The following is a 19866-nucleotide window of genomic DNA, read 5'->3' as shown; positions in this document are numbered from 1 at the left end:
TATTAAATAATTCTCCCTGGAATTCTTACACACAGTAAGTTGTACAGTATATTAGGTCAACTAGATTCTCTAGATACTGAATGATCTAATAATGTTTATGCTGGTGCTATTGAGCAGTACAAGGGGGAGGTTTTGTTAAAGTATGGGCCATAAGTCTTAGTATCAGCTGAAATAATGCGTTGGATTTGGGAAGAAGGAATAAAAAAATGATCTTATAGAAAGAGCAGCTCTGGGCAGCGAACTCTCTAACTTACATCCTAACCTTAGGCACAGCTGCCATGTTCCAGAGGTTTGAAGTGCTGCTGTTAACACTGCCTCAGGCAGCCTAGTGTTTCCCACAACCAATGGAGGTTCCTGAATGTCAGAGACTTCTAGCAAGACCTATTCTTACCTGTCATTTTCTTTTGCCTAAACAGCGCATGACTCTAACAAATGAGCCTCAGCACCACGCATTCCTAACTCACTTGCATATCAAATATGCATTTTTAAATATCCTCTAGAACAGCTATTTTTAATTATAGGGCCCAACTGGCAGCTGACAATCAAGAACTAAAATCTTTTTAAATTAGGATTTTATTTTCTTCTGATGTCCTGGCAGTATTTGTTGCCACTCACCTAACAAGGTATTGTTTACCAAATCCTCGCACATGGTAGACAAATATTATTAATTTAGATTAGTATCATTATGTGTTATTGACTCATTCTGTAATAAGCAACTTGTCACTTTATCACATGAATATCAGATTTAATAACAGATGTTCATCAATTACTATGCAGTCATGGATGGGAGTTTTAAAATTATTTTATTTTATCTGTACAAGTGATTTGCTTACAAGTACATCTGTCCAAAAGTGCACGCCTGGTACTTATAGAAGTCAGAAGAGGGCATTCAATTCCCTTGGAAGTAGCAAGTTCCAAGATTGTGTGTGAGCCACCATGTGGGTGCTAGGAATTGACACCCTGGCTCTTTGGAAGAACATCTAGTGCTCTTCACTGCTGAGCCATCTCTATAGCACCATAGGTGGGATTTTTGTGAAGGCGATGATGGCTTTGGAAGTGAACAGGGATGTGAAAACATCTTTAGCATTACATCGATGCAAGTGAACTACAACTAAACTGTACGTAAATATATACTTTTGAATTTATGCAAAAAACTCAATGTTGAAATTAATTTTATACAGCCTAAAGTCTTAAATATCGGGTACCATTTATTGTTTATTATTGTGATTCAAAATTGTCAGTAAAGGGCTAAGAAGACAGATCAATGAGGAAAACAATTGTTGTGCAAACTGAAGGATTTGAGTTTGCATCTTCAAAACCCATGTAAAAGTCATACACATCACGTGAGCTTTGGTAATTTCAGCATCTCCTATGGGAAGATGGTAGGCAGAGACAGGAAACCCACCAGAAGCTTTTGAGCCAGCCTGGCATATGCAGCAATGATTAGATCTCATCTCAAACAACCTAGAAGATGAGGAACACTGCTCAGGGCTGTCCTATGACTTCCATATACACATCATGCTACCCATGTACCCATAATCACGTAAATGAATATAAAGCTATGCAGACCCATTGTACATTCAAATAATAATACAATAATAATACAATAATAATAAAAACGTGAGAGAAATGCTCAAGGAAAAAAAGAGATTTGTGGTATCTGAAATTAGAGTCTTAGGAAGTACAGGGATGAGACAAAATTCAAACTAGATGAGCCCTTGCTTTTTTTTCTCAAATTGTAATCAATACCCAAGCTGCATTGGCATCACCAAGGAGCTCGTAAGAAATGCAGCATCTCAGATTTCCCTCCCTCATCCCATGTATCTTACCCACTACCAGAACTAGCTTCAGATATTTAAGTAGACTTACAAACTTATCAAAGCTGAGCTATAATAGAGGAAGCCATAGAGAGAAAGTCAGTCAAGAGAGATAAGGAAGAAAATGGGCGACATCAAGGTGAGCACTACGGTTCTTTCTCAGGATGCCACGGGGTTACCTGACATCTCCTTTCTGATTCAACACCCACTGCATGTGTTTTGTTGATTTTGTAATGGTGTTAAGTAAAACCTTGGCTCTTTTGCCAACTGGCTTTTTCATTCTGTCCATACCATAAGGTACAGGATACCTATAAATAAACACTGTTACATGAGCATTTGTAGGGTACCGCTGATATAAATCTGGACTGCAATTCAATTACTAATTTTTCCCAAGTGCTATGAGGCAAATGCAAACACATTTAGCTCTCCTAATCACTTCGCACAGTCTGATATCACCCACTCAATGAGAACCATACTGGAGATGACATGACTAACTAGATCTGAGAGTAGATTTCCAAGCACTCAGCCAGATGTCAAATTGCTTTCAGCCAGATGTCTCTGGTCCTTTGTGTTCTGAAGTGGTAAAGGGGAGTCAGAGGCAGAGAGAACTCTCCCACTCAGGCAGATTTCTTAACTTTAGAATTGGTCCTGAAGCCAACAGATCTCAGCTCCTTCCTACCATGTGTACATTTCATGGACCATGAAATTTAAAATATAATTAAGGTCTCACTAAAACAGTGCTGGCAACAAAGGTGCAATATACATAGTATATGTTTATGTATATGTGTATGTGTCAGGGGTCAGAATCCTTTCTCCTACTTCAGTTGGACACTACAACAGATGACCAGTAAGTAGGTAGCACAATTTCCTGGTAACTATCTAATATTTAAAACCAGTATCATCCAGGTAAATACCTTAAATGGAATTTTAAAAGTTAAAAATGAAAGAAATGCTTAAAATTTTTGGAATTGAACACAAATATGAGGGAGTTGTCGAAATAATTTTGTAAGCAGAACTGGAAACTAGTCCACTGCTGAACTCTTGACAAATGATTGTGAGGATTGCTAGATTCTAAACATCAAGAACTTACCAGATTCACAAGACCACATGTGAATGAATGCTCTGTACTGGGAAGCCTGGCAGTATGGCAAACTGTGTGCGGATTTATAGGGCAGATGTGACACTGTTTTACTGTCTCGGGTGGTGTCACAGATACTGCACATTCTACCTGGAACAGCAGGTTGAAAGGCGCAGATGTCAACATGTTGAAGGACTGCCTTTTCCAGATTACATACAAGCACACCTACAGGCAGAGGATACAGTGAAAGCTACGCTCTGTCTCCTTGTCTCCTTGCCTCCAAAGAGTAAGTGTGCCCTGCACCAAAAAGCAGAATGCAAGATGGATACAGTTACATTTTCTGTCCCTAAGGGAGAGTGTGTGCTAACTCTTAGATCTGAGGATGAAGGGAATCCCATTTAAGCAGTATTGCTCGCTGCTGTGTGGATTGGAAACATTCCAGGACCATTCAAAACAAAAGAAACAGAAAAAGGAAGTCAAGGCAGTCTGTCTTATTTCAATTTCCTTTTTTTTTTTTTTTTTTTACAATTAGCTACTTCTGTTTATAAAATTCTGTTTATAGAGTACTGCTGGATACTCCTATCTTCCTGCCATTATACGCTATCGAGATTCTTCTTGCAGACAGCCAGCAGTTCACCTGAGACCACTGACATACAACTACACACCCAATGGAGCCCGGAGCTATGGTAGAGACATGTCCTTGCCAGCTTTCCTACAGATGATGCTCCTGAAATTTCCACAGCCAACATATTCGAGGGTGGCTATCAGCACAATTTCCAATACAGAAATGTCAACAATTATACCCATATGAGAACAAAACCAGTAGTCTTAAACATCATCGCTTCAGAAGGATAGCTGTTTTTTGTCTAAACAAGGGAGCGTTATTGATTATACTCTATCTTCTGAAGACACAGAACACCAAGCTTTAGAAGTAGGGGGAGGGGCATGGGCGGGACCGGGAAAGAGGATAACATTTGAAATGTAAATAAATAAATTATCCAATAAAAAAAAATTACATTTTCAAACAAAACCAAACCAAACCAAGAAATATATGGAGGCAGAAACTGAGAAGATAAGTTGCCCCTGGCAACAGAAGAACAACAATCCTTTTCAAATTACTATCACGATGTCCTGAGGGTGGAGGGGGATAAAATTAGCAAGAGAAGGTTACTAGTTCTTTGTTGCTCACCTTTAGGACACCATTTTCGGCGATCAGTTTGTTCGGCTCCACTGAGGTGCAGACACACACACCACAGCCTTTCTCCTGGGATGCACAGTCATACCACATGAAAGTGTGTGGGTAGATACCAAAACATGTATGGACATGCAACCCATTCTGTAGAAACTCAACGTTGTTCTGAGTATTAACGAGGATTAGCCTGAGCACATGGAGAAAACTGGTGCTTCCACACATCCAGTTGTCCTTCGGGTTACGCTTGCATCCAACTCTATAATTTCTTTTAATTGCTTACTGCAATGCACAGGAAAGCGCTCATTATTTGCAGCTTAATGTGGGAGGAAAAATAAAATATGTCTCCCTGCCCACTGCCTTACTCCAGCTCTCAACTCTTCTGAGTCTTTGTGTAAGAGGTTTCTGTACACTGTGCGTAACAATCCATGTAGGCCATAGGCAAGATACTGACTGTGTTTTGAGCTACTAAAAAAATTCTAAGAAAACCAGGAACATCTCAGATAAAAAGCAGTCTATATGGCTGGTCAGGAAATGCCACGCCCTCATAAGCACTGGTATTGAAATATTCAAACCTGTAGTGCTGTAAGTAGCTGGGCAGTGAGAGTTCTATCCTTTCTCCTTTCACCAAATATAAATGTGTAGAGGGCACATGAAAACTCATCAGTAAATGTCATCTAAGTAATGAGGTGATGACTATATTTCTACCTACTACCTATAAATAAAAAACATTGTTGGTAGTAGTCATGTGGCTGGAAGACGGACTTCAGAAGATCCTCTGGGCAACTATGTAAATACTAAGAATTACTAAGTTGCTTTTTGTATTAAAAATGACAACTCTACAGTTAGCTTTCATTAACTATGAGCCATGCAATCAAATCAACCACAATTCACAGCTGTGGTATCCATCAAACTTGCTTATACCCACCATGATGAAGATGGGGTTTGGCTCTTCTGTACAGATTCAGATGTAGATATGGCGTCTTCAATTTTGAAAGTCTACATAGTGAATACATAATGTAGTCTCTGTAATCCACATTTTTTAATCTACTTCAACAAAATCCTATATGAGAGTTTCTGATACATGGTGTGTTTGAAATCTAATTCCATGGAGTTTGAATGTAACCTTAAAGTTTCTTTGTTAATACCATGGGTTATTCCCTTAAGGTACCAATCCCAGATACATATTTATCAGGACAGAATGTGGAAGTTATGCATGACGTGAAAGTAATTCATTAGAGGTGTCAAACATTTTTCCCCTGGGGACTTTTTGGACATTGTAACAGAGCCATGTACTTTATAGACCACTAACACTGCTACCAGATGCTTCTCTGCTGAAGTAAGAATGAGTTCAATCAAGACACAAGTGTTAAGTGCCTTTTAAAAATATACTTGTAACGTAACATCTTTACAACACCCTAACTTAAGACTTTGCATGTCTAAATGTCTAATACTATATTGAACCTTATTTGTGACCTATGTACTATTTTTCTTTTAAATTTTTTTATGTACTACTTTTTAAGATCATAGCTTAAGGGCTAAGATATTTGTAGAAAGAAAATTATGCTAAGACAATCTCAAATGTATTCCCAAGAAGTAATGAAAACCACAAAGGTGGCAGAAGAGATGGTCCAGCCTGGGGCAAGCAGTACTCTCAGGGCTAGGGGTGGGAGGCTGACATCCTAAATATGTGTGTTGAGATAGATGACAAATAGAACATCTTGCCTCTGGCCATTATCCGCCCTTGTGAGAGAGGAGACTGAGAGAGGCGGCTTCAAGAGCCTGAGAACAAAACTGGAAATACCTGTTGCGAAAGCCTTTGCAGGTGTCATTAACAAATCAAGTGTGTCTTTGTCCCTGTGCCCAGCTTGCATTTGAGAGTCTACTGATACATCAAAGGATGGTCTCTTGTATAGATCACACACTCTCATCACTGCAACTGTCCAAGTTCAACTGTTCCATAGAGGGGAAGAAAGTGACTTCCTTTAAAATATCCCTGCCAAAGTTCGATTTTAGAAAATCTTCTTTGATTAGGCATGGTACCTCACCTGCCATCCCAGCAATGCGGAGGCAGAGGCAGAAGGATTGCCACGAGTTCATAGTCAGTCTGGGCTATGTAGTGCATTCCAGGCCATCTAGAGTGTGCTCCTGTCCCGTGAGCAAGCACAGAAGTAAGTAGATAAATCCACGAACGCCTATTTGGATTGGATAACTGCTCTGCTCCGCTCCATTTGCCACATTCTCCTAGGGCGGCAGGACTGGCAGAATTTGTTTTTCTAAATAAGGCACACTATCCTCAGAGAAAAATGAGACCAAGAATCAATCCAATGAGAACGGTAAGAGTGATGGGAGGGTGGCCTGGGATACATGCCATTCACAATGGGACGATGCTATCTGGGTCATAAATCATGCTGCTTTCATATGGCTGCCTACTTGCATAATGCAGGAAGCTGCCGGGCAACTCGGAGTATGAAGTGTGCTGACAGTGCAGCCCGGTTCAGTGTTCGTATTGTGCTCTGGAATTTTAGTTTATTGTATATAAGGTACTAATTATTTAATTATAAACCTTAGGGGAAGCACAAAATCCTTCCTCAAAAGAACATCCCACGGGTATGAATGCTCTGAGCAGGACTTGTCTGTGCCTTGAGGTGTATATCTTGAAGTCGGTCCTGGAAATGAGGTTGGTAAGAAAAATGAGAACATTGAAAGCCTGGGATACACAGCATCATGGTGGAAAATTTTTCTTTTCTGTTCCAACGAACAGCTGAGTTCTTTGGAGCCAACCGCGCTAGTTAGGCGACTAATGAATGCATGCTTAACTTTCCATTACAGGGAATTTTGCAAGTGGCGACATGGGCCCATTCCACACATGTCACTAGAGTTGGCGTCAGCCTGTGTCCAGGGTGAGACATTATCTCCACTGTGTCATAGTCCCACTGAAAAATCAGGGTAAAAGTAAAAGACTCGATGTTCACTTGGAAGTTTCTATTTCCCGTCTTACTGCAACACACCATGGACTTCTCGGACAGAGGGGTGTTTGCGAATGCTCTTGGTGGGATGGGATAGCTATCGAATTCACAAGTGAGCTTTCCTACAGTGTTCTACTGCTAAGAACCAATGCAGACAAGTGCACAGGTACGAATATGCACATATACACATGCACGTGCGCCCACATATACTACACATACGGCCTTTAATTACAAAAAGGTATATAATACAAAAGCCTAGTTTTCAACTGTAAGAAAATAAACCCATAGTAACTTCTTAAAGTCAAATTCAGGCAGCTCTGAAGAACATGTTCTTTTCCTTTAAGCTGGAACGGAAAGGTCTCGGAAATCCAGTGCTAAGTGTCTAAAACCACTCTGCAAAACAGTTCCTTTAGAATTTTTCTTTTGGTGGGGGGAGATAATCACAGTCATATCTGCTTTTATTTCTATAAAGCAGACAATAATGTTTTCAGAACAATTTTATACTAATGGCAATTATAGGTGTTGTGTGTAGGGTAGGTGCAAGTGGAAGCAGAATTCTTGGTATAAACTGCTTTTTAACACTATCTTGATATTTGAATTATGTATATAAACAGTATAAATTTTAAACTGACCCCAGACCAAGATTGTACATGCTGGTAATCTCTGTACTTGTTGGGGGAGGGGGTGTTGAGGCAGGAAGATCAAGAATTCAAGACCATCCTGAGCTACACGGTGAGTTCAAGACCAGCCTGAACTACACAGAGCTCTGACTCAAAAACTTAACTAAATCACCAATTAATTCACTAAATGTGAAAGTTTCGAAAATATTTAACCTAGGGGTTTCAGTTTTTTTAAAATCAATATCCCCACTGCTGTGGTAGTATTATCCTAGCAGTCTGAGTTTTGTACTTTATCTTTTGGTACATTTCCTTGGAAGAAGTTAGTAGAAGGTCATGGCTGGGACCTAGGAATGTGAAGCATGAATTCTGCTCCTTCCACTTACATTTCATATAAAGTTAACCCTATTAAATCACTAGCTGACTGGTCTTTTTTTTTAACCGGCAAATTGAACAGCCCATAGGCAGACAAATGTAAGGACCTGGGTCCCAAGTCTGCTTTGCACTGAGAGTAAGAGTACTAAGCCTTCTGAATCCTGTGCACCTTTGAAAAATAACTGGTATAAGAGCAAGAAATCTTTGGCTTACAAGGGGGCAACTCTACAAACAACTGTTATGTCACACGGCACAAGACCGAAAGGTAAGCAATGTCACCCAGAGTATCTAAGTCACTGAAATAATAGGAAAGTAAACTTCCCAAAGAAAGAATAGGAAGACAAACAGAAAACAAGAACCAGCTGATGCTGAGACGTCAAGACGAAGATATGTGATTAAAGGACTCCTTATGTAGTTATCCTCAGTGTCTTGAATTCTGTCAAGTCTTACAGGGCAACTAGAGAGTCAGCCATAGGAGAAACTCTACGGACCCAGACGTCAATCTAACCATGAGATCTATGTTGAATGAAGGGCCCAGGAGGATGTGAACAGTGTCGTTGTTGGAGCACATGCCCACTTCACACAGGTGGCTTCCAACTTACTTTCAAAATCAGATGGAAACTTCAAACATTTCTGAAAATGGTCCTCTGGGGACCATTTACCCCAAATTAGAGACTGAATGAAAAACCACTCTTTCAAAAGGCACCTCTCCTCCACAAACCCTTCTCATCTCCATGTGCACAGTCATCTGGAAAGCAGATTTACCATTAAACGGATGGTCAAAGCTGTCCTGCAATGCTAAACTAATCACGAAAATCTAAGTGCTGCTTTCCTCACCTTCCTGGAGCGAAACATTCCAAAGAGCTGGAAATAACCACATGTTGGTGCTGTGACCTGGGGTCCACTGGCAGTGCTCTGACTTTGTACCAACATCCAGATGCTGGGACAGGAAGCCAGCTACTTGGAACCCAGTAAAAGCAAGTAGAGTCCCTCCTTCTGTTTTGATTAGTGAGGGCCCCATGTGAAGTTCCTGGTTCTTGGTTCCAGCAGGGTCTAATTCTGCTTCCAGCTGTGTCTACGCTGGCTAACGCGTACAGCACACTTGTGGACCTCCCAGTAATGAAATGAGGGACCTGCACATGCGCCTCAACTTCTACAACTTTCTTAAGATCAAGCAAGTTAGAGGTATGTTGGATCCAATTTAATCATTAGACCCAGCAAAGGTGCTAGTGTTGGGCTACCTCATGCAAATTCTATTTCAGAAATATTTCTGTGATATGAAGAAAACGGAATGCCCTAAGATGTTCTAAATCATGTTTTCAGACTAGGCATCGCCTCCAAAGCGTCTAACATCTAATCTGACACAGACACGATACACAATGATTTAATGGTTATACAATTACTCACAGTGCTCAGAGATGCAGAAAACAACTCAGTCAGGGTAGATTTATCATGGACAAGAGTCTTTTTTAGTGGAAACAGAATTCCTGCTGTGTCTTGAAGAATTGGTGTAAGTGTATGTGGAGAGAGTAATAAATAAACAAATTAGACGCAGAGAATTATGGCAGAATAGGTTTCTGATCTTGCCACTCTAGCTATAAAGTAAAGCTCATTAGGCATGAAGCATGCCAGTGAGACATTTTACTGTTTTGATGACAAGGTACTAAACCTCTTCTTCTAGAGTTGGGAAGTGCTAAGAATACAGCGCAGTGGTAATGTCAAGTGCCAGTCTAAACTTTACATGTATTAACACGTTTAATCTCCCACTACCCTGCCAAACGGTGGAGGCACAGAATAAGTAACTGGGTGGGAACACAGACTCAGTAGATGTTAGGCCAACTTCATCACTGGGTTCAGGAATGTAGAGTTGGGTGTTTTGCTCTTCTTTGGAAGTCTAGGATAGAAAATTCCTTCCAAGTCAGAACAATATTTAGAAGGCCTCATACTCAGAGCCTCTGAATGTCTGATTGTTCGGAAAGCTGCAAATCTTTCCTAGCCATGTTCTAATCTAGGCATTTGGGCAATGAAGGAGATGGTAAGCCTCTGTAAATCACGGGCTATTTGGTTTATGTGGCTTCTAGTTCAGGAGAGCCGAAGTGTTTCTGTATGGTTGAGACAACTCTGCAAATCACTAAGCAAAGCACAGACCCAGGTTTGGTCTTGCATTCTAAGACTTCACCTTTACAGTCTTAAAAGTTTGAAAGGCATTTCTAATGGTCACCAGGCTTGGGAATCAGTGTATTCCATTTTACTTATATATTCAATATTTCACTTATCCTAACCCCCAGCTTTATAAAATATGTGCCCTAAATCATACATTAAAATGCACTTAAAACTCCCCTCGAACACCTGTTCCTTTCTAGATTCATGATTTTTGGTTTGCTTTATGACCCACTGAGTTTAACTAGGGTAATCTCTGTGACACGTTGGAGTAACAGTGAGGGAGAGAGAGAGAGAGAGAGAGAGAGAGAGAGAGAGAGAGAGAGAGAGAGAGAGAGAGAGAGTCAAGAAATGTGGGAACTCTTAGGTTTTATAAAATGTTGACTATAGAGAACAACCAGAGGTAGAGGGTGAGGATGGAAGTGTGATACCAACAGTGGAGTTCTCCCCTCTCAGAGGAGAGGGGAGCGTAGAAGGATCTGCTTGAGGGAGTACTGGCAGAAAGGGGGGATGTGATATTGGGATGTAAAGTGAATAAATAATTTAAAAATAAAAAAGAACAACCAGAGGGTGTGGAGTAATCAAACTACCACACTATAAGGAAATCACTGGCAGGACCACGAAGATCATAAAGAGTGAGATAGGCTGGCTTTGTAACCCAATGGGGACAGTTGCTTATCATGCATAAGAGTCTGAGTTTAGTCTTTAGTCAAAAAGGAAGGGATGAAAAAAAAAAAGAAATATTCAGTCAATGCAGGGAGAACATTTTTGAAATAAATATTATTAGTAATAATTATAGCTTTTCTTCTACTATAAAAGATTTCCAAAGTTCTTCAGTGAAGCTTTGAACATTATTTAAGGAAATCTACCTTTCAATCTACTTTCTGCATACTCTGAATGAGGAGGGAGATGTAACTTTTAACACAAGAAATTGACACAAAAACATGTTGGGAGATGTCACCATCACCAAAAAGAAAAAAAAAAAAAATAAGATTCCAGGATTAGCCTGCCAAGGACCTCTACCTACTGACCTACTGACTTCTATTTGAGAACAATTTGCTTTTCAAGGGAGTTTTATGAAGCAGTATGTCACGGGATCTCTAGGAGGAGAGCAGTTAAGGTTGAAAGGTAGAAACAGCATGCTACATGCTTGTTCTCCAACTAGACCAGAGTTGCTTGGTTTTCTTTTATATATTGGGGCTCTAAGTATGATCTTATTAGGGAAAATTTGCTGGACAGCATAGTATAGTGCTTTTTAGGCTTTAGAGCACGAACTTAGAGGCTAATAGACACATTTGTCTCTCTGATATTGTTTCAAAGACCAGATTAAGAAATAACCAATAGGCCAGACCAAATTTTTACTAATCACCTCGGTGTCTCCCCTACTTTTCTTCTTTTTTGAGATTAACAAATTAATTATGTGAATATCTGCTTCCTTACCTGTTGGGAAGCTAAGTGTGTCTAAGTTGGTAATGCCAGTTATGCTGTTATAAAGTTATAAAGGCATTGCCCGGGAATACAACATATATATTAATATCATAGATATTTGAGCAAAATCACCTCCTAAGTTCAAAATTAAGTAAACAAATGATTGGTTTCTTCATCTGGGCATTATACTTCTCTAAGCCTGGCCCTAAATTGTAGTAGCTCTGTAAACAGCTCTGGGTTATACCACGGCTTACACTGAATGTGCAATTATTTAAAACCCACACGTTTCCCTTTCCTGACATCTGTTGATAAGCCATCCTCTAAGTCTACACCCCTTGCTTCCTATTCTGTCCTGCTGAGATTCGTAAAAACCCAACAGTGCTGAGACGATATAGCTCAGTTGTAAAGTACTTGCCTCAAAATCACAAAGTTCTGTCCCTAGACCCCGCAGGAAAAGTGCAATGGCATCTACTTGTAATCACAGTGCTGGGGCAGTGGAGACAGGAGGATGACTGGAGTTCAGTGGCTAGCAAGCCTAGTGCACTTGATGTGCTGCAAGTCAAGGAAATACCCCGTCTCTAATAACAAGGCAGATGGCGTCCCTAAGGAATGACACCTAAAGTTTCCCTCTGGTTCTCTCCACACAAGCATGTGCACTTGCATGTGTGTGGACACAAGCATACATAAACATATAATTCAAATGCACACAACACCCATACACAGAATTACACTATTTTCCACTAAATAAATATATATGATCCAACTTCTGTCTAGCAGCAGAATGTCTGCAGTGCCTGTTGGCTTTCTGTCGTGATGTGATAAGCACATCGTCTGTGCCTTCAGACACATCATCAGCCAACATTCGGTGCTGGGTGTACTTTCCCAATGTTACATAAGAGAGAACACCTTGGAGCCTTTGGTCTAGGAATGTGGCCTGGGGCTCTGCCAAGCATCTCCCTTCAGCCCCATGATTGTAGATTTCTCGACCTTTAGATTCTATGTAATATAAGAGAAAGTAGTCTGTGTTTAAAAACACATCCAAGAAGCAAGTGCACACATGAAAACATAGAGAAACGTGTTTCAATTTGGGCCTAGTTTCAGGTTTCAAAGGCAAAGGAGTCCACAGAAAATATAATCTCTGAGACAGAAGCTCTGAATCCAAGACTGAATTAGCATGTGGCAAAAACTACTGACTGAGCTTCCCTTTCGTGTCTCATCCATCCACCCCTCTTTCTCTTAGGGAGTGGGGAAGGGGGTGGAGGGATATGCTTTCTTTCCTTTTTATTTTTATTTTTTCCTGAATAAGAATCAGGACATTCCGACCATGACAACCAATGGAAAGTTCTTTCGAGTGAACCTTTGGGGAAAACTATACAACATTCATTGCTCTCTGGGAACTTTGCTCCTAGGGATAACACAAAGCACTTAGAGTTCAGTTACTTTCTTTGGTTATAATGCTGTTTATTCTTTTTTTTACCACACACTGGCGCACATTTAATACACACTATATTCAGTCCCTGAAGCACACAGGGACCAGCATCTCTACTTGTACCCTAAAACTTGAAGACATTAAAAAATTCCACCAGGAAGTTTGTCTCAATCAACTTTAACGTGTCAAATTTTCTAAACATAATTTCATGAGTGAAACAAATTATGCACTAGAAATTTTGTAACTAACTTAACTAAATGATTTTTATAATAGGTACTGGGGAAAATAAATATTATTAATTAATTCCTCCAGTTTCTATCTCCCTGCCAGCAAAACAAAAGAACATGTTTTTTTTCCCCAAAAAAACATTGCTTTCTTTCATTAGCTGCATTAACAACTCAGAATCTCCGGCAACACTAACGAATCTATCTGTTCCTTTGATGGATCTACCCAATGTGTCCCCATAGGATTCACTGTTCTGGATACTAATGTAGGATCGTGCAAGCGTACATTAACCAAATATAAAGTTTTGTCACTGGGGAGAAGTTTAAGTCAACTTATAATTACTCATCCCTGTTTTTATCACATTTTATTGCAACGTATTCCTAGGTTGAGATTATCTTTATCGTTTCTTTTTACCTCCTTTATGTTTCTTACTTTTGAGGGGAAGGGTGTAAGGTAGATAGAATGGTGTTTAAAAATCCCACCCTACTTATTACTCTCTGTTCTTAAATCTTCTCAAATCATTAAAGTTAAAATTAGATCAGAGATGAAAGGCAGTCCTTAAGATCTTCCTACTTCTTTTATATTATATTGCAGAAAGTGGAATGAATGCCTGTGGCGAAAGAGCAAAATGAAAACCTTTGTATTCAATGCTACAGAATAAACCCTTAAAAATTATAAATAAATGAGAGAGAGAGAGAGAGAGAGAGAAAGAGAGAGAGAGAGAGAGAGAAAGAGAGAGGGGGGGACAGCTTTTGATTCCTGGCACCCACTTTTACATTGACTAGCATGTTAAAATTCTTAAAGGTCTTAGTGTATAAGTTGAGTTGTGGAGTGGCTTGCTTTAAAATCCACATGCAGTGATAAACATTACCTGCCCCCGTCTCCTCCTCACTCACACCTCCCAAGCCTGCACAGGGTGTCATAGAAAGGGAGTCTGTAAAGATTGATGTGGCAACAATCTGACTTACTGGTAAGGCTGCGGACATTCTTTAGTAGGTACTATGACTTCAATGTTTGATGAATTGCTTAAATTAATTTGAAACATTTATCTGATTTTCTATTACATACATACCAAATTTCATATAGACTATTTGAAATTAAAAAAAAAAGACTGCTATTGTGGGTTAAAAAGAAGAATCTGAAGTATAGTGACTTTAAAAAAAAATCATGTCATGTTTTGTATTTCTTGGTTACATTGAAATTAAGATATCCTCCTTTGCCCATTTTCCCTCCAAAAAATGTGGGGGCATATTAAAACCACAGAAGGTCGTCATAAAATCCCAGTCAGACCAAAGCAGCTGAGATGAAAGCACATTTAAAAGCTCTAAGGTCTGTAAGCTTTCAAAATCAGGACATTACGACCATGACAACCAATGAAAAGTCCTTTCAAGTGAACCTTTGGGGAAAACTACATAACATTCATTACTCTCTGGGAACTTTGGAAATAACCTTTTCCTTTACAATGCCTGCCACTGAAGCTTGTAAATGTATGTTACTCTCCTCACTCTCCTAATGCAACCATCCTTGAACTTCAGGCCATCTATAAATGAAACTTCAGGGCAACGAGCTACTTCACAGCCATCCACTGTGTCTGGTCAGACTTACCTCACCAAGAGTGTGTCTCAGAGTTTGTATTTGCACTTTGGTACTTACATAAATGGAATTTGCCATCTATCTATCTATCTATCTATCTATCTATCTATCTATCTATCTATCTATCTATCTATCTATCTATCTATCTATCTACCTATCTATCTATCCTATCCATTCATCCATCCATCTATCTGATAGCATTGCCCCCCTAACAATTTTCAAATGCTGATGCAACTCCTGAGATTCATCATTTTTCATCTATCAACAATGACTCCATAATTCAATAATTGGGTCCATAGCTCTCTGGAGTTTTCAGCATCCCTGTGATGGAGTGATGGCAGTTTAGTGATTCTTTGGAATATAAAACCATTAAGGATTCAATAATCTCATCTACAAGTAAGAGATGGAGGGAGGGACTTTGAGGACATACTTCCCTAAGTTTAGTCATTTTTCCAAGGGTTAACTTCCCCATGCCAGTGACAAACGGATTTTATTTGCCAGCATCATTTACTGCTTAGCATCACTCCCTCCTAGGCAGAATACATGGAGGCAGAGTGTAACCAATGCGTCTACTCATTCACTCCTGACGCCCATCTGCGCCTCTTATCCATCCTAATAAAGAAAATTCATCACGATGCAACTTAATGCGATCATCCTTCAAATGGCTTCTGCCTCCACTGAACGACAGCCAGCATTTTCGAGTTGGAATCCTGCAAAACTCTCTTCTGATTCCTCTTTAAAAATGCAATTCACAGCTTGAGCTCACAGAGCCTGCCAGTGGCTGAATGGCTGCACTAGGCGGCTGAGAGTCCTTCAATTAAAGCAGCAATTTTGCAATTAGTGGAAAGGAAGTGCTCCACAACAATTGTTTGAAAACAAGTTGAGACAAGCGAGCAATTACCCCATTAAAGAGAGATATTCACTTTCGCAGGACGAAAGAGCCCCCTCACACAGACTGAAACCCGTCACCACAAGGAGGAAAACACAGGCTGGAAATGATGTTTTCACCATTAGAATGAACCCGGTACACTGTAACTGCTGCAGTAGGAGTGTGCCTGCCATAAAAGACAGTCGGCTTAGCTGTCAGTCCTCTTTCTCGGTTCTGTTTTCATTCAGAAAATCCACAACTGCTCTTTGCTTTACTCTGGGACTAAATTCCAACGTCTTAAATTCTTAATGAACTACTTGTGTGTGACCTTTCCTTCCATGGTGAACATCCCAGATTCTCTTGATGATCAGAGGATAACATCTATAGAGCCCAAATCTGCCAACTGTGCTACACTTTACAACATACAGAGGTACGGGGTGTGGGGGGGGGGAAGACGGATCTTACTGAAGGCTTCAAAGATGAATCTAAAAAGGAATAAAAACAAGCTCGGTGCTATACTATCAGGTGGGCGTGCTCAGTCTGCTCTGTATGCCAAGCTACAACCCAGAGCTATTTATATTAGGAAGAAATGAGATTACTGTGACTATTAAAAAAATTGGACTCTTAAAACATTATGGGAAGCTGGGAAGAGCTTACATTTTAATGGTGCCCCCTTTAAAAGAAAATCCAAGGCTTTGTGCTTGGATATTATAAATTTGCATTTACACTTAATATGATTCCTCCCTCCCAGCAAGTCAAAATGAACTAGAAATAACCCAGCTCCTTTTCTCTCTTGGGACCTTTAGGAGATTTAAGCAACCAATTTACACAGCATAAAAGTGTTCTGAAGTGAGCGTGGCAGCAGTCTAGGCAAATGATCACTTTCTAGGTTCCTCTTGTTTGCAAGTAAAAGGTACATACCTCCAAGGCATCCTAAGACAGATTTCCTAAATGCTTTAATTCCTAGACACATAGAGGTTTACAATCCTTTCGAATGACCTCAAGTAGCACCCTAGGACAAACATGACTTCATACTACGAACTTAGCTCTTCATGGGGCTGTGAGAGACTCTAGAAGTATGTGAAAAATTACTGTTTTAAAGAATGTTGTGTCTAAGTATGTCTGCAATGGTCTAATGCTTCAAGATGTGTACGTCATGTACAACAGTCTTGTTTATCTGGAAATTATTTCTTTCTTCCTAAATCCTCTATAAACAGGAAAATTTTAGTGACCTAAAACAGTTCTCTATACAACACGAGTTCTGTGTCATATTTACTATGAATATTTACCAATATTTATCCCATTTTACAAGATAACATGGAAGAAGAACAGAAAACAACTTTATGATTCTGGAATTCCAATAATGGTAACTACCATATTTCAAATTCCACTAGAGATTACGTTTCAACAAGTGTCTCTGTCCTTTTTCTTGCTTTCGGGAGTGGGGAGTGGGGGGGGCAGGCGGTACAACAAAACAAAACCTCCAAACCTTATGAAAAATCAGGGAACGGCAGTAATTATTTTTAAAACTCCCTAATGTTATTCCATCCTCTGTGCACCCGATTAAGCCTATTATGTGTAACAGCTTGAACCGCTCTTGTTCTAGCCTCAGATACCTCCGACCTGAAAATAGTGTCGCAATCTTAGAGGGGCCCGGATGCTTAGAGGAATCAAACCCGTAAATAAAATAAATAAATAAATAATGCAGCAAAAGAAAACAAAACAAAATCAATTGTAGGATCAAAATGGGTTTTGACCTTATAACTAATGTATAAAAGAATCGATTTTTGAAGAAGAATTAAAAGAGGGGTATATTTTCAGTAAGTTGATCCAGTTGTTGGGAAGGGGGACTCATTTAGTCATTTATATACAATTAGATTACAATGACTGTTCTTAATCACACAGCACTTTAAAAAAAAGATTATTTCTAGTTGGCTTAATAAACAGGCAGAAATATGCTTCTAGCCAAGAGCATCCTGAACTCTTGTGAAAGAGGAAAAAAGTTCATTGGTTGTTGTTGACGCTGAAGAGCGCGGATATTTCAGGATGCCGGGAAGACCCTCAAGTAAGTTCCAGAAAAGCCCAGCACCTCGTCAATGTTATCTCTCAAAGCACTCCGGCAACTCAAGGAAAGAAACGCAACAAGTTAAAATTCCGAACCCAGACGCGCAACTCAGGAAGCTGGTTCGGAACACCATTCAACAAGTTTTTCCTCACAATCCCCTTAAAGACCAGCAAAACTGCCCCTAAAACACTTCCCCGCCCCCATCAGACGAGCCCCAGCAGCTATTCTTGCCAGTGTGGCCAGAAGAGGGCACCCTCTACCTTCCTAGCTCAGCTCTCCTGGCCCTCTTCTCCCTCCTCTTTGGATCCTCCCTCTCTTCCTCCGGCTCCCCCAACCCCCAAGTCCCCATACTCCGTTTCCCAGTCCAGGCTCCACCCCCAACGCACGAATTGTTTTCACTAAAACACCAGTTCAAACCCACAGCCTGTGGCTCAACCCCCAGAAGCCCCGGGGGAACCCCCCGGGCAGCATTTTCCCCTTCTTCCTTGTCATCAAGCACAAAGCCGGCATCCTCAGCTATTTCTTTTTACGCTTAGGTCGCTCATCCATTCCCCCTCCTGTTCTAGCATCCCCAGAAACCAAAACCAGACTCTTCATCCTCCACAGACACCCAATCTACTCCCGGATGAAAGTCAAAACTTTCACTTCCTCTGGAGGATGCCTAAAGAGGTGCGCTGGATGGACAGAGAGGGTCGGATACAGGCTGTGGGACCTGGAGTTCCGCAGACCCTTTCAGGTCCCAGTGACAAGAATGATCCCAAGTTCCTAGTTATGTTGACCTTGGACTTGTAAGTAAGCTTTGGTAATACTCCCTAGAGAGCAGGTGACAGTGAACAGCCTGTTGTGATACCCAGGAAAAGAGATGAGGGCAGAGGGCGCCAAGACCCATTCTCGGACTACATTACACACCACCCCGGTCCAAATCTGCGTGGAGAGTGCCTAGCCTGTGGTAAGGGATCTCATCCCAGCCCAGACTCGGTGCCTTCCGTCTGAGCCCCCGACAGCTGTTGCCCTACATCTCTCTCACCACCCTTCCTCGTCTGCGGGAGGACTTCGGGGATCCCCGGGACGCAGGCTTTGCTCTCATGGCGCAAGTCGTCCTCTTCCCTTGGCTTTTTCTCTCGCACTGAAGGGATTCCCCGGGTCGCGCTGTCTCTCGGGGTCGTGGGCTCCCGGGAGAACGCTCCTCAGGAGCAACCCCGCCCTCCGCTGTCCCGGGACGAAGGTGAAGCCGAAGTTCTGCGGTCCCACAACTTCTCAGTCCCCCAGCCAACTTTCCCGGGCGCACGCGCCTCCAGCTCTCGCGCTTAGCCCCACGCCCCGCAGTCGCCTACCTCAGGGTCCACACAAAGCTCTCGGATCCCCGGCAGTGGAGTCACATTGTTGTCACGCTCCTGGTCCCTGCGCCCTGCCCTGGGCCCCGTGCGCTTTCTCGTCTGCCCCAAAGCAGCGGTGGCAAGCTGAGGGAACCGGGTCTCATCAAAGCCTCCCAGGCGGAGGTGGCGCGCCGCCCCAGGCGGTTTCCTTCTCCAAGCCCGGGAGTCCCGGGCGCAATGGGGACCGTGCGACAGCCAGCCAGCGGGTGCGCCCCGGCGCGGCGGCAGCGGCGGGCACCCAGAGCTCAGCCAGCGCCAGGCACTGGGGTCAGACATTATTTAGCTCTTCGGTTGAGCTTCGATTGGTCAGACAGCGCCGCCCCTATCCCCTCCCTGCTCCGCCGCGCCACCGATACCCATTCGGGGCGGCTGCTTAAAGGGGACGACGCGCCTTTTCCTTGCGGGGGTTCAGCCCTCGGAAGCCCTCGGGGTATCCCTAATTCCCCTGCACCGGCTTCTTTCCATTTCCCCGGAACCAGCTGCTTAACCCCAAAGCTCTATGCCTGCCCTCTGCGGTCTCCGCAGGGTGCCCTGGGCTAGGAGGGGTGGTCCAATCCCGGTCCCTAGGAACCCTACTCCCCTCAATGTGCCCCAGAGTAGGAGGGAACAAGTGTGACTACCACGCTCCCAAATCTTTCTCCCCTGGTTTGCAACTCTCCCCATCTTTCCCATCCCAA

The 19866-nt window shown here is 41.7% G+C and overlaps 1 protein-coding gene across 6 annotated transcripts in view; it reads right to left on the bottom strand.

The window, feature by feature from the left end:
• Positions 1–19866, bottom strand: part of Bdnf (brain derived neurotrophic factor) — a 50566-nt gene that overhangs the window by 11828 nt on the left and 18872 nt on the right. The window contains exon 1 of one of the 6 annotated variants that reach the window (XM_032903861.1): positions 19148–19495. The exons of 4 other annotated variants lie outside the window; for them this stretch is intronic. In XM_032903861.1, the coding sequence (XP_032759752.1) occupies positions 19148–19465 (318 nt within the window). In that variant the 5' untranslated portion in view covers positions 19466–19495. Of the gene's footprint in view, positions 1–18840; positions 18918–19147; positions 19496–19866 lie in introns of those variants that run through there. One more of the 6 variants, XM_032903862.1, reaches the window with a different exon arrangement.

The sequence above is a fragment of the Rattus rattus genome, chromosome 5, assembly GCF_011064425.1.
Source record: "Rattus rattus isolate New Zealand chromosome 5, Rrattus_CSIRO_v1, whole genome shotgun sequence".
Lineage (NCBI taxonomy): Eukaryota > Metazoa > Chordata > Mammalia > Rodentia > Muridae > Rattus > Rattus rattus.
The sequence above is the reverse complement of the archived record's forward strand: the minus strand, read 5'-3'. Positions and strand labels throughout refer to the sequence as shown.